At 30.1% G+C, this 14,742-nt stretch overlaps 1 protein-coding gene across 2 annotated transcripts; it reads right to left on the bottom strand.

Moving 5' to 3' along the window:
- Positions 1 to 5,526: 5,526 nt before the first annotated feature.
- LOC131157897 (WD repeat-containing protein LWD1-like) lies at positions 5,527 to 13,026 on the bottom strand. Of its 2 annotated transcripts, XM_058112363.1 has the most exons (3): positions 12,768 to 13,009; positions 11,440 to 11,530; positions 5,527 to 6,772 (listed from the first exon to the last, which is right to left on the bottom strand). In XM_058112363.1, the coding sequence occupies exon 3, from the start codon at positions 6,761 to 6,763 to the stop codon at positions 5,762 to 5,764; it is 1,002 nt and encodes a 333-aa protein (XP_057968346.1). In that variant the 5' UTR covers positions 6,764 to 6,772; positions 11,440 to 11,530; positions 12,768 to 13,009; the 3' UTR covers positions 5,527 to 5,761. The 2 variants fall into 2 exon arrangements, with proteins under 2 accessions (XP_057968346.1, XP_057968338.1); XM_058112355.1 differs by lacking the exon at positions 11,440 to 11,530 and having other exon boundaries at positions 12,768 to 13,026.
- Positions 13,027 to 14,742: the final 1,716 nt, after the last annotated feature.

Here is a 14,742-nt window from a genome sequence, read left to right as displayed (position 1 = left end):
TTTAGTGTAATCCTTGTGTTGGTGAGCCAAGGCGGGGACATAGGCAGTTTTCCGAACCTCGATAATATATCTGGTGTCATCTCTCCTTACAACTTTATTGTGCATGCTTAACTAGATTACTTGTGCAGTTTAATATTCATAGAATATACATTGATTTATTTTGTCCGCACTAAATTGACCTTAGGTTTGTGTAATACTACTGCTAGTTCATTAACCAAGGGGATTAATTTTTAAAATACCGATTCCCTACCTCTTGGGATTGCACCAAAGTCAACAATATATATATATATATATATATCAGACACTATAATGCAATTCATATTTAGATTTTGTATTGATATAGTGACAATTTTTGAAAATCGTCACTAATAATTAACTATTAGTAACGGTTTCTAAGGACTGTCACTAATATTGTTAACCTTTTCCCAGTCAATAAAAGCAGTATTAGTGACGGTTCTACAAACCGTGACTAATACAAGACTATTAGTGATGGTTTATGGAAATCATTACTAATAATGTATTATTAGTGACGGTCCATAAACCGTTACTAATAATGACATATTAGTGACGATTTAAAAACTTAACTAATACCTTAAAAATGTTGTTAATATTTTCCTAGGATAGTTTGAGTGCGAAAAGCGTTTTCCCGCAATAGTTTGAGCTGGAAACTGGTTTTTAGTGATGAAAGTATTAGTGATGGTTTCGATTTCATTACTAAAAGTGCCCTATTAGTCACCGTTGGTAAAACTATCACAAATAATTACACTATTAGTGACGATTTGTGCAAACCGTCACTAATAGTGTACTTTTAGTGACGAAATTAAAACAATTACTAATACTTTTGTCACTAAAATCTAGTATTTTTTGTAGTGAACCTAACATAAGAAGCCTATTCCAACTCATTCTAATTTCGTTCTAATTTCAATTCTAGAAATTCCCCAGATTTTAAGTTTGTTGTAGTCCATATCTTTACTTCTATAAATAGAGAGTACTTGTATGTAAGAAAGATCTTGCAAAATTAGTGCTTTTGGAGAGAAAGTGCTATGTAGTCTTTTTTGAAATAAGTTTGTGTAAAAGTTTCTACATTTTTCTCACAATAAGTGTATCTAATCTTTTGTGAAATTATTTTGATAATAAAATATATTCAAACTTTGTTGAATTTGTAGAAATATAAATAGTTATGAACCTTGTAGGTCATCGATCTCCACGAGGGTGGTAGAGGATAGGGTTGCAAACGAACCAAACTGCTCTCGAAAGCTTGGCTTGGTAAGGACTTGTTTCGTTTATTATATAGATAAGCAAGCTGCAAATCCAATTTTTAGCCTCGGTTTGTAAACAAGTCAAGTGTGAGCATAACCAAACTAGACTCGTTTCAGTTTATGAGTGGCCTCAATAAGTGACTCGAATGAGTTTATTTATTAGGCTCATTAAGGAGCTCGGTAATGAGTTTGTTGATAGGCTCATTAAATTGTCCCAATCCTAAAAGTCCAAAAAATGGCCTAATCATCCAAGGAGAAAGATACAAATGTTGGTTCAAACAAAATAATGGGATAAAAATGTTATTATTAATTAGGTCATTTATAAAATTTCAACCCAAATCCAAACTCGAAATTAAGCCTGCAAATGAATCGAGCCCAAGCTCGATCTTGTGCCAATTATTTTAATCTCAAGCCAAGCTTGAGTCCAACTTTCTGAGCTCAAACCAAGCCATGCCCAAGCTCGAGCTGAGCTCTCACGCTGTCGAGTCGAGCTCGAGTATGCTGAAGCTTGGCTCGGCTCGACTCGTTTGCATGCCTAGTGGAGGAAGGACCTAATTGATAGAAAAAAACTAACAATTACCCCTTGCAGTTATTCTACACTTGGGAGAAGAAGTAGAGAAGACAAGAAATAGTGATGTTTTAATTCTTTTTTGTTGTTGTAATTAAAATAGAAGAAATTCAAATTTGTTTTTTCATCTTTACTACAAAAAAATGAAAGATGTCAAAGAAATTCAAACAAAAAACTATGATAAAAAAATTTATTTATAGCTAATAATTTATTCAAACAAAGTTTGAACATACTTTATTATTAAAATAATTTTAAAAGAGATTAAATAGATACACTTACTATAAGAGAATGTTGAAACTTTAACACAAACTTATTTTACAAGAGATTACAAAAGCATTCTCTCTCAAAAAACATTGATTTCACAATATTCTTCTTACATACAAGTATTCTCTATATTCACTGAAAGATGGGCTTCAACAATTCGGGCACTTTACGACTCCATTGACACATTCCAACGATACTTCATTCAAGCGTTACTAAAAATAATGGGACCTATCCACTAATGCTCTCCATTAAAACTTCAAGCTTTCTATAAGAAAAAGATAGTGAGACCTACCTATGAATATTCCACCGATACTTCAAGCTTACTGTAAGATAAGACTTACCAAAGTTCTACTTAATCATAATTCAAGATTCCATAGACAAGACCAATTACAAGATAAGGATTATCTACTTAGCTATTAAGATTTACCATATCAAGCTTTCCCGGATTTTAAACCTCCTTAAGCTTGTTTCTTTGCTTTTATGAATAAAGAATATTTTTATGTAAGAAGCAACTTGCAAAATCAGTATTTTTTATGAGATCAAGTGTATTTTGATGCATCTAACGAAGTGTTTTTTAATAGAAAGTGTCTTGTAGTTTATTGTAAAAGAAGTTTGTGTTAACGTTTTTATATATCTTATATGTTATAATTATTATATTTTATTAATGTATACTTACTAAATTTAAATAATAATATCACAATAATAAATCACTATTGAAGTGTTGACTCTCTGAGTCTGATTCTGTTTTGATAATGACAAATCACGTTATTTCTTACCTATGTACTGAGCTTATGAACAAGGTTAATTCTTAGCACACACGAATGGTAAGGACACAAGAAAGCCATTAGGACCACAAAGATCACACTTCATGATGACTTAATAGGAGGCAAAAAGAATAAAAACATTTTGTGTTGTATTGTAATGCATTATTTTATATATTTGGGTCTCTAATTATAATATGGTTTGTAATATTTGTGTCTCATGCATGATTAGGAATTAATGCTCAAAGGCCAAAGATTGACTTTAGGTCCCCTAATCTAAAGAGACATACACAAAACAAACAGGGATACATCTTTTTCAAAGCCAAAAATCAGGGCATACTTTGTTTTTCAAAAGGGCCTCGATCGACCAACCTTAGTGCATTATAAACGCCTTAGCTAACCAACCACATACAAGTGGCCAGAAGTCAAAGTTTTGACTTGGCTCGATAGACCAAAAGTCTAAAACACCTTTTTCAGTATACTCGGTTGACCGACCGTTATGTTTTAAAATGGGTCAGCCGACCGGCCTTGATCACTCGACAGACGGCCTCAAGGTCAGGCGACTGAACCTATGATGGTTTGGAAAATCACCTTGACTTAGCCAACCGGTCCCTCCCACAGTCGACCGAACCTGCATTGAAATTCAAATGACCGTGTGTGTGTTCGATCGGCCAACGCTGAAGGTCAGCCAACCGAACTTCTCGGGTTCAGAAATTTTTTACTGCATTAAACAGGATTATAATTTTAATTAAATATTTTCAAAATTCCCATTGTGTCCCCAACGATTATAAATCTTGGGAATTCTATAAATACCCTATCATTTGTTCTGATTAGATAAAGATTAACATTTTTTACTAGCACAAAAACCTCTGAAAAATTTTTGAGCTATATTTTTCATACTCATTCACTTGCAAACTCATATTACTCTCATTCTTGTTCTCTTGAGAAAATCCTTTGAGAGAGAGCTTAGATTCTCAATCTCCACTTGCAAATTATTGCACTTGGTAGATTGATTAGTCATTATTATGTGCATTCACATTTCTTTTCAAAAAAACCATAACTCTCACATACTCAGTTTAATTTTAAAATCTTTTGAGAGTTAACCTTAAAGTTCTTCCCATATTTTTATTGATGCATATATTTTTTCTTGGGAAAAACTTAACATAGCTTGGATATCTTTGCATATTTATTGCAAGGCTCAAAAGCTTCATTTGTGATTATTGAAATATAATTTTTGGAAGCTAATTTTCATTGCCACCTATACTTCTTTGTTAAAACATATATTTGTGGTAAATATTTCAGTGTGCTTTGAAATCTTTGATAAATACATTAATTACATTACACTTTAGAATCAAGGATCATACTTGTTCACATCTCTCACATTTGCGTATTATACTTGTTTTTAGAGATATATTTGAAATACTTTATTGAGCATTAAATCTTTATCATACTAGAGTGCATAGATTGAATTGTTGTACATATTTGCTTGTGTAAGAATCTGTTTTGTACACAAAATTTATTACTTATGGTTGTATTCCAGGTGTGGCCTAAGGGGATGTTGATCTAGCCCATAAGGATTAGTGGTAATCCAAGCGTGGCCTGAGGTGGGTATTCTCCACCCCTTTAAGGTCAGCCTTGTTAGTCTGACCAAGGGTTTCCCTTACTCAGTAAGGAAAGGGTGTTGTAAACGGTGTTGCTCTACCCATGAAGTGAGCTTTAGTGGAATCCTCTTACTTGTGAACTTGAGGCGGAGATGTAGACACAGTTGCCAAACCTCAATAACATATCGTGTGTCATTGTGTCTTTACTGTCTTTACATTCTGGTGCTTGCTTGTTTATTCAGTATCTACTAAATTCATTGCACGGATATTTAACTACGTTTTTGTGATTGCATGTGTAATATTGGAATTGTCTAGTCTACTTAACTAATTTGAACATCCTTGTATTGTTTAATTGGAACTATTTAGAAAAGACTTTAGCTTGAGTTATATTGTTGCTGATTTAATTGACTAGAATTTTTAAAATCTCTAATTCACCCCCCATCTTGGGAATACACCAATCGCAACATGAAGTATTAATAATAATATTTAATCTAATCTGTAGGAGACATCATTCGTAAGAAACAACTAAATATTGACATTAAATGGCCTACAGAGGAATTTTGGCCACTATGAATCATAATATATTTTTAATTACAATATTATATAGTAATTACAGATTTCTATATTATTATTTCTTATTAAATTTATTCCATAAGTTTTTCATATTGTAGATACCGATATAATTGATTAGTTAGTCCAGCTAATTCTTATTTTTATTCTACATACACACGCGCGCACACACACATTAGTAAATATATTACAGGCCAATTCGAATGCATTCCAATTTTGATTATAATTTTAATTCTAATTGTGAACCAAACACTATTTCGATATTTGGAGAGGTCTCGTATTGGAACTTATATTAGATTTAGATAAAATGTAATGTAAAATTATGTTGAAATTTGTTCAAATTCATCCAAAATTTATGCTTACAAATATAATGTATCTTAGTATAATTAAATTTTTTTCGACAAATACTTGTGAAGTATGTGTTTTGTATATGACGGGAATCAATGGGTCAAAGCATTTATATATAAATGTACAAGGAGATGTTGTGCTAAATCTCAAAGAAGTTCAAGAAATATTTTAATTTTTTTATTCGATTTTAAGGACGGATAATGCCTTTTGCTCCCATGTACTATATACATTGCCACCAGACATAGCTTCTCTCTCCCAATATATACAGGTCAATTGTCAAATTTAATTCTACTAATACTAAATAATACGACATCACGGCCCATTTGACTGGAGCTGGTTGAACGAAACTAAGTGAGCCGTGATGGCTTGAGCTTTTTCCCTATTCACTAATCAAACCCTCAATAGCTGCAGCTTATTTGAAAATGCGATGGCAATCAAATCCAACTCCACCGGCGACCACCGCACTTGATTGATCTCCGACGCCGCTCCGTACCACATCACCGGCTCCACCTCCCCGTCGCCGGCTTCCGCCCGCAACCCTGCTCCCACCACTTCCCAAATCAGAGCCCTGTAGTCGTCCCCGACGGAGCACAGCTGCCGGCCGAACTGCGGGGCCCACGATACGGCGTTCACGCTCCCCCTGTGCCTCCTCAGCTCCATCAACGGCGTCGTCGGAAACCGAATGTCCAAAACCACCACCTTCTCACTGTCCATTCCGACTGCGGCAATGAACCTCGGATCAGACTTGTTCCACTCCAACCTCAAAAGCGGAGTCTCCGGAGGGACATTCTCGTAAATAATTGTGGACCTCTCTTTGTCCCTCAGGTCGAAAACCCTCACGGACCCGTCGCCGGAGACAGACGCGAAGACACCGACGCCACCCCAGGAGATATCGTACACCTCCTTATCGTGCGCAACCAGCTGAGTGTCGACGGCCTCCGTCTCGACATCCCAGACGGTGCAGGTGGTGTCGACGCTGGAGGCGGCGACGCGGCGGAGATCGAAGGGGGCCCAGTCGAAGGAGGTGATGGGGGAATTGAACTCACTGGCCTTGTTGGAGTTGAGGAGAGACTTGAGGTCGACGCGGTCGGGATGGAGGTGCCAGAGGCGGAGGAAGTCGCCGGAGGTGGCGAGGAGGTCGGGGTGGGAGGTGTCGTCAGAGGGGAAGAACATGAGGTGGGAGGGGGCGTAGGGGTGGTGGAGGACGAGGCGGCTGTCGGTGGAGAAGTCGCCGGAATCGGGATTGAAGTGGAGGAGCTCCACCTTGTTGGTGTAGTCTTCGAGAGAGCTCCCGACGGCGAGGCGGCTCCCCTTGTCCAGCCGCATCGACCATGCGAGCGAGTATATTGGCCACTGTGCGACGTAGGTGTACACTCCTACTTTCTTGTCCATCCGCGCACCCTAGGGAAAAAAAATTTCAATTTCAATTTTTTTTTAAACAAATTCTCCAATAATATTAGAAAATAAAATTTATTGAAATATAGTTAATAATTCAGAAAAAAAAAATATGACAATCATTACTTATTTAAATTTTTTTTACATTTTTTCTGTTAATTGGGAGTGTTTGGTATGAGGGTATATTTAAAATTAGATAAATATTGATTATAGATAAATTTCTTTCTTAGGAAAATATTATGAGAAATAAATCGAATGAAACTAATTTAAAAATTTACATAAATAATCCATGTAATATTGATAATTAAATTGCAAAATGAGAAAAAAAAAAAGGTAAAATATGTAATAAATTAATAAAAAATTCTCATATTACGTATCATTCATATTTGAAGAATAAAAAAATAATCACATTTTCATTCAAATAACAAATGTGCACCAAATAATGGTGAAGAATAGAGTGTTTGAAGAAAAGTATGAAAAGCGAAAAAGGAAAAAAAACCATATTAGGACAAAAGTATCTATCAATTATAAAATCGTATATTTTCAATTTCAGTTAAGTTACTTTTGAGGTTCAAGAAAACATGAATAAAATCTTTAAAACACAACAAAATCCCTATCGAACAAAAAAAAAGTCAAATGTATTTTAGCATACTAAAATTTTAAAGCATTTATACAATTATGTATGCTAAACTATAACAGGTTTGATTGATGTTTAACTGATCATGTAGGTATTTAATGCAATACTAAGTGTGCTATTTAGTACTAAGTGTCATATAGTATTTTGTGTGATATTTAGTATAAAGGTAAATCACATAGTACGTCAATGAGGAAGAATTAGTTAGTTACTGTCCAATAGTATTAGAAGGGTTAAAGGAGTAGAGGTAGATTTAAAATAACTTAAAATGAAATATAGTGAGTAGTAAAGATTTAATAGTCTTGAATTTGTCAAAAAAAAAATAGTCCACGAGCTGACCCCACCTAATGAGACTTAAGTTTTGATCTTGTTGTTGTTGTAAGTGCTTATATAATAGAAGATAAACTATTAATTATTTGTGTACACGTGTACCTTATATATTCAGAGATAGACTATTATTTATTATGTATTCTATACCCGCCAGCGTGACTTCTAGTCAATTAAATTAAATAAATAGGTATAAAAATAATGTTATGATAATATTCTGCAAAATAACTATATTCATTTTAATTAAGAGCTAAAATAATATGCTTAATCGATTTTAAATAAAATATAATTATTTTACATTACAAATTAATAGATTCTTTTAGACTCATTAAAGTTGGCCTTAATTAGCGCCACGAGTAATGGGGCAAGCAACTACCTACGTGTAACAGTCCTATTAGTCCATCAAATCAATGGGATATGACTTGCTTTGTCGGACTAATAATAGGTTGGGCAATCCTACATTTTGTAATAATGCATTGACTGGTTGTGTCAAGATTTGATGCTCCCTTTGAAGTATATTTGGATGAAGTACTAAGAATGCCATAATGAGCGGATGATTTTCACTGTCGAATTTGATGTTACAGTGTCTAAAGTGATCCTGTCACAATTGAAGCTCCCAAATTATTAAAAAATAAAAATAAAATTATGCATGGAGTAATTCAGATATTTATTTTCTTTGTTAAGGTCATTTAAGACCTCAATAATTTGACTACATTTCAAGTTCAAATCTATTAGTTCACTGAAATTGAAATCGAAATTCATTCAAATTGAAAACAAAATATCATATTTCTCTCTCATGTTTAATTTTACACAAAATTATAATCAAAATTATATTATAATATTTGGTATATATAGACATATGAATCAGAAATAAACGACCACAACAAGTCTTAAGTTTATTGAGTGGGGTCGGTTACATGATTTTTTTTTTTACTAATTCATCCAATCTAGAGCATTTTTCACTGTTAGACATATGAATCGGAAATGAGTCTAACTAATATACAAAATTTATTCATTAAATTTAATATGAAATAATATTATTTTAAATATAAATTTATTTTATTAAATTACATAATAAATAATTTTTACAATAAAATCATTTTGATAATCATTTTCTCATATTTTTATTATTATTTTTAACTATGTTATTAATATTATATTTTATCTTATATTTTTAAAAGTATTATATTTTAATATGTAATTTGTTAAATTTAAATAAAATCTCATATACTAAAACACTACAACATAATTTATTATTTAATATAAAATAATAATATAATAAAACAACCACCATAATATTCTATTACCAGTGCCAGCCTAACCATAAGGCCATTGAGCAGTTTGCCTAAATTTTTTTTTTAATATTAACATTATTTATGATGTTATCTCTTCTCATACATTGATTTTTCCACTATCTCAAAAGTTGGGGCCCTCAAATTTTTTTTTAATGCTAACTTTATTTATGATGTTATCTCTTTCCATACATTGACTTTTCCACTATCTCAAAAATAAATAAAATTGTATTTTGAAAAGTAAAGTAAATGTAACTTAATTCTTTTTTTTTTTTTTTCAAGTCTCAATGTAATTTTGAATATAAAACTTTAATTAGTAATTTTGCATACCAAAAAGTTAGAAAATTTAATTGTAAATAAAAATAAAAATTAAACAAAATATTAAGGACTCCTAATTAAATCATTCGCCTAGGGTCTCATATTGTGAAGAGCCAGCCCTGTCTATTACACAATATTATTTTATTCTTTTTGTTTATTATATAATTAGTAAAATTTATTATTATATATTTGCATTAATGATATTAATAAAAGTAATTTTATCTCATTTTAAGGTTATACATAATACAATGATAAATAAATAATCAATATCACAATTACTTCATTAATGTACTTTATAATGTAATACTATCCTATTACTTTTTATTTATTATAATATTACTAGATATGACATAAATATTAATAATAATGGTTAAAATGCTTTGTATTATAATATATAATATATTATTAAATATATATATATATATTTTTAATGATATCATTATATTAGTATGTGTGTGTGTGTGTATCCATATCATTATTGAATTTTATTATTCTATATTTATAATTGATAACAATAATAAATATTTTATTTTATTTTATTTTATTTTTAAGATTATAAATTATAATATAATAAATCAATAGTCATAAATAAGTATATCGTAATATTTTAACATTTAATATTGTTATATTAATTTCTATATGTTATAATATTTTAAATTGCTAATAATGATAACATAATATTAATATCATTTTTAAAATTTATGTAACATATATTGTATTATATTACATTATATATATAAATATTGTGTTTTTAGAAATCGAGATTTGATTCTCGAGTAAAATTCAGAAATTAAAATATAAGCAAAAGGAGAAATCCCATTGTTGCATGGAATGAGAATTGAAATAAGATTATTGCAAAATAAATGTTAGGAATGGGAATCAACCATTTCAATTCCAATTCTTAGAGTTAATTCTCAATTACCAAACACCACCTTAGTTTAGTAATCGATATGACTTCAAATGAATAAATTAGCATAAATTAGTTAAATATTTCAATTTGAAAATTGCACAATAAAGAATTTATTATACTTACTTTTGCACAGTAATATGACATTTCATGATAATAAAATCACACTAAATATTAAAATTAAACTAATCCTATAGTGCATGCCAAACATTAATAACTCCTCTTATACACAAATCTAAGGCAAGTCAAGAAACAATAGGTGAATACAAAAAATATCATATTAAGATCACAAATTGTTAGTAATGTGGTACAAGTTGCAAATTGAGACAAATGATTATATGACTTTGATTTTTAGATATTATAATCTATAGCAGAAATATACTAACGATATTTTGATATAATGATAAATTAGATTTCAATCTTACGAAACATCTTTTACTAGTCAAAGTGAGCAAAGCAGATAGTATTTTAAATTAGGTTCTAATGGGTTGATTGACTTGAACTCATAAAATGAATCTTTGTTGATGAAAAGTATACGATGTGTATAATTACTAGGAAATAGTTTCTGTCTTTTTTACTTTTTTTAATTATAAAAACAAAATTTTGTTTTGAACTTGTAATTAGTTATGTAAAAGGTTTAAAAAACTTATTATTGTTAGCTCTAATTTTTTCTTTATAAATGTTAAAAATTTAAGACAAGGTGATATTTTTAAAATTTTTAAAAAAATTATGTGATGTCTTTATAATTTAATAATTATATATTGAAAATATTTCCCGACACTAGCCATTTATGATGAGTCTTATGAGCAAAAAAAAAAAAAAATGTTTGGGGATCACAGACAAACACAACTTACAAAATGAAAAAACAACAATTATTGTACGGAGAAATTGACAAGAATAACCTTTTTTGGGAAGAATTATTTATTAGTTTTGTTACTTTTAAGGAAGTAGGGGTCACATGTTCTAATATTGTATTGATGGGATGGGAAAAAATATAAATTTAAAAATTCTCTGGCCTCAAATTTTTTTTTTTTTTTTAGTAATGCCGGGTGTCCTTCTGCATCTACTAGAGCAAGCCTTGAAAAGCACCACAACAAAAACTAATCTCACGCGCCATAGTTCCCACCCCCAAGGCCTAACAGGGAGGTAAATCAATATTTGTTCAACAAAGCAGGAATGAACCCGGAACACCTACATATCTGGGTCCGCCCTTGCCACCTAAGCCAGCACATGGGGTTCCTTTGGGCCTCCATTGAAAAATGCAAAAGATGCCTACACGTGTCAGTCTGCTAATGGAGGTTGAATTTAGTCAGAAGGACTTATCCATGGATTATTCAATATATATAACACAATTATTTATTGAAATGTCAAATTTAAGGAGCGTACCAGCTTCCTGCCATATAATAATAATAATAATAATAATAATAATAATAATAATAATAAATGAATAAATAAATGCCTGCTGGGCAAATGGTTGACCATTTGCATCCGATTGGAGATAGAGAAGTATTTGTTTTGAAATTTTTGTTCAGTATTAATTATTAAGAAAAATATTTTAAATTTAAAAATACTTGCATGAATTTTAAGATTTAAATTTTAAAAATAAAATATAATATAATTTTATATTAGGTTTTATTCAGATTCAAACAAGCCTAACCATAAGATTTGAATTCTATGTTTTGGATTTGTTTGATTGATGAATTTTTACTAGAAAATAATTAAAATTTTTTTATCAGGTACAATCAAAAATATAATTTGAGGAAAAAAATCCTCCATCCAAGCTAAGAGGATGAATTTTTTTTATATTAAAAAAGTAGGACACTTTCCCCATAGATAAAAATTAAAGAAAGAAAATTTTATTTTTATTGGAAAATTATTTTTTGTACAATATTTTAAAAAGCCTTGAATATTTCACTCGCAAAACTTGTTTTTTTTTTTTTTAAGTAGGACACTTTCCCCATAGATAAAACTTAAAGAAAGATTACCATTTTAAAATCTTTTTTTTGTTGGATAATTATTTTCTGTACAATATTTTGAAAAGCCTTGAATATTTTACTCGCAAAACTTGTTTTTTTTTTTTTTTTGTTGTACTCACTAATATTACAAATTAACGGGATTGTTTTTAATCAAAGAGAAATCGCACTAGGTCTAAGCTAAACATCGTATTTTATTCGATTTTGTATCCCGTATACCCATATTTAACCTTAAACCGCCAATAAAAAAAGGTGAAAAAAGTACAGAAAAATGATAAATCACATATTAATTAAATTTGAATAATTATATTCCCTCAAGTACTCGACTACTCTGCACACAGTTCTCACAGCAACTTTCCTCATTGCAGAATACTTATGTAGGCAAGAGAATGAACACCATAGCTTGCGTGTATAATTAATGCGTATACATACCATAAACATGCACCCAATAGAATGAAACAATATATATATATATATATATATATATATATATATTAATTTATATATACATTGAACAGAGAGAGTGGAGGAAGAGATCGATCTGACTTACCTAGATTGCCCCACCTTTGGGCTTTGGCAAGATTAGAAGGCACTTCGAATCGGCTTCCTCCAACGCGCACGTACAATATATATATACATATAGTATTACTATATATGGTGTATGTGAAAAGAGAGAGAGAGAGAGAGAGAGAGAGAGAGAGAGAGAGAGAGAGAGAGAGAGAGAGAGAGAGCTGTAAAGAGAGTTTAGCTGTGGAAGTAGCAGAGAAACACATAGGTTGGGGAAGGGAAGATGAAGTCAAAGCAAAATTAGGAGGGATTTATGATGAGTTGAGTTGAAGTAAAGAGGGGAGGGAGAAGGGAAGGTGGAGCTAATGGTCAACCTTCAAAAGTAGTACTACCTCAGCTTTATATATATGCATGGTTTTTTCTCACCCAGTCCTTTTCAAAGTGTCCATATATGCATACATGTGCCCCCTCTTGTATAATATATAGTTTTTCTTTCCTTTATTTTTTTATTCTTTTTGCATTGTGGATGTAATAACCATGTCATTTCTCCAAGCAGGCAAATGTGTTTCACAAATAGCCTACCTAAGCTCTTGTATTGTGTTTCCATTACTGCCAGGTTTAAAATGTGTTTATTTGTTTTGGTGACTGGTTAAGGTTTATGGAAAATACTTTTTTCTAAAACAAAATGGTAAAGGTGTTATGACTCAAGCTAGAGACTTGAGAAGCATGGCAATACAAAACAGTATATGAAGATTTCTCATAATGAAGATTAGGGAAGGAAAAAAGAAGATCTAGTCCATTGGAATAGCTTACTAAGCACCTTTTAGGGAACAATCTAAGGTACGGAGGTTTTGTCTTGAAATAATCTTATGGTTTCTCTCATTCTATAACTCCCACACAGTCGTTGTCAGAATGAAATTTCTTAGCTTTTCTGCGGTACCTCTTGATCTTGCAAAACTCTGATTGATCTTGGGGCTACCCAGTTGAAATTTTATTATTGTATATTTATAATTGATGACGATAATAAATATTTTATTTTATTTTTAAGATTATAAATAATAACATAGTAAATCAATAGTCATACTATAAATATATCATAATATTTTAACATTTAATATTGCTATATTAATTTCTATATGTAATAATATTATTGTTTATAATAAAAAATATTAATAATTATGGCTTATAATAATATTTTAAATGTTAATAATGATATCATAATATTATAATTAATAATGTGTTTTCAAGAATTAGGATTTGATTCCTGAGTCAAATTCAGGAATCAAAATGTAAGCAAAAGGGGAAATCCCATTGTTGCATGGAATGAGAATTGAAATAAAATTATCGTAAAACAAACATTAGAAATGAGGATCAGCCATTTAAATTCTGATTCTTAGAGTTAATTCTCAATTATCAAACACCACCTTAGTGTATTAATTGATATGACTTCAATGGAATAACTTAGCATAAATTAGTTAGCTATTTTCATTTGAAAATTTCATGATAAAGAATTTATTACACTTACTTTCGCATAGTGATGTTGTAACGCCTCAGAAAATAATATGCATGGAAATGTAAAAAAATAAAAATAAATAAATAATTAATTAATTAATAATAATAATTAATTAATTAATATAATATAATATAATATAATATTATGATATATAATATATAGAAGGAAAGGTGTAAAGACCCAAAAATTTAAAAGGATTAAAATAATTATAAAAAAAATATAAATAAAATAATAGATAAATAAATAAAAGGAATGACGTGGGAAAAAGAAAAAAAATTAAATAAAAAAATATATAAGAATTTAAAGAAATTAAATTAAATTAAGATAAATTAAATAATTAAATAATTAGTTATTAAATTAAATATTTTTAGATTGGATTTAAAAAAAAAAACTAATTGAAATAAGAGAAATATATATATATGGTTAATATAATATATAAATATATATATGTATATATGTATATATACATATATACATATATATATATTTATATATTATATTAACC

The sequence above is a fragment of the Malania oleifera genome, chromosome 1 (assembly GCF_029873635.1).
Source record: "Malania oleifera isolate guangnan ecotype guangnan chromosome 1, ASM2987363v1, whole genome shotgun sequence".
NCBI classification, from domain to species: domain Eukaryota; kingdom Viridiplantae; phylum Streptophyta; class Magnoliopsida; order Santalales; family Ximeniaceae; genus Malania; species Malania oleifera.
The sequence above is the reverse complement of the archived record's forward strand: the minus strand, read 5'-3'. Positions and strand labels throughout refer to the sequence as shown.

Excerpts from the sequence above, each read along its gene's own strand:
- LOC131157897 (XM_058112355.1), bottom strand. The coding sequence starts at position 6,763 with ATGGACAAGAAAGTAGGAGTGTACACCTACGTCGCACAGTGGCCAATA.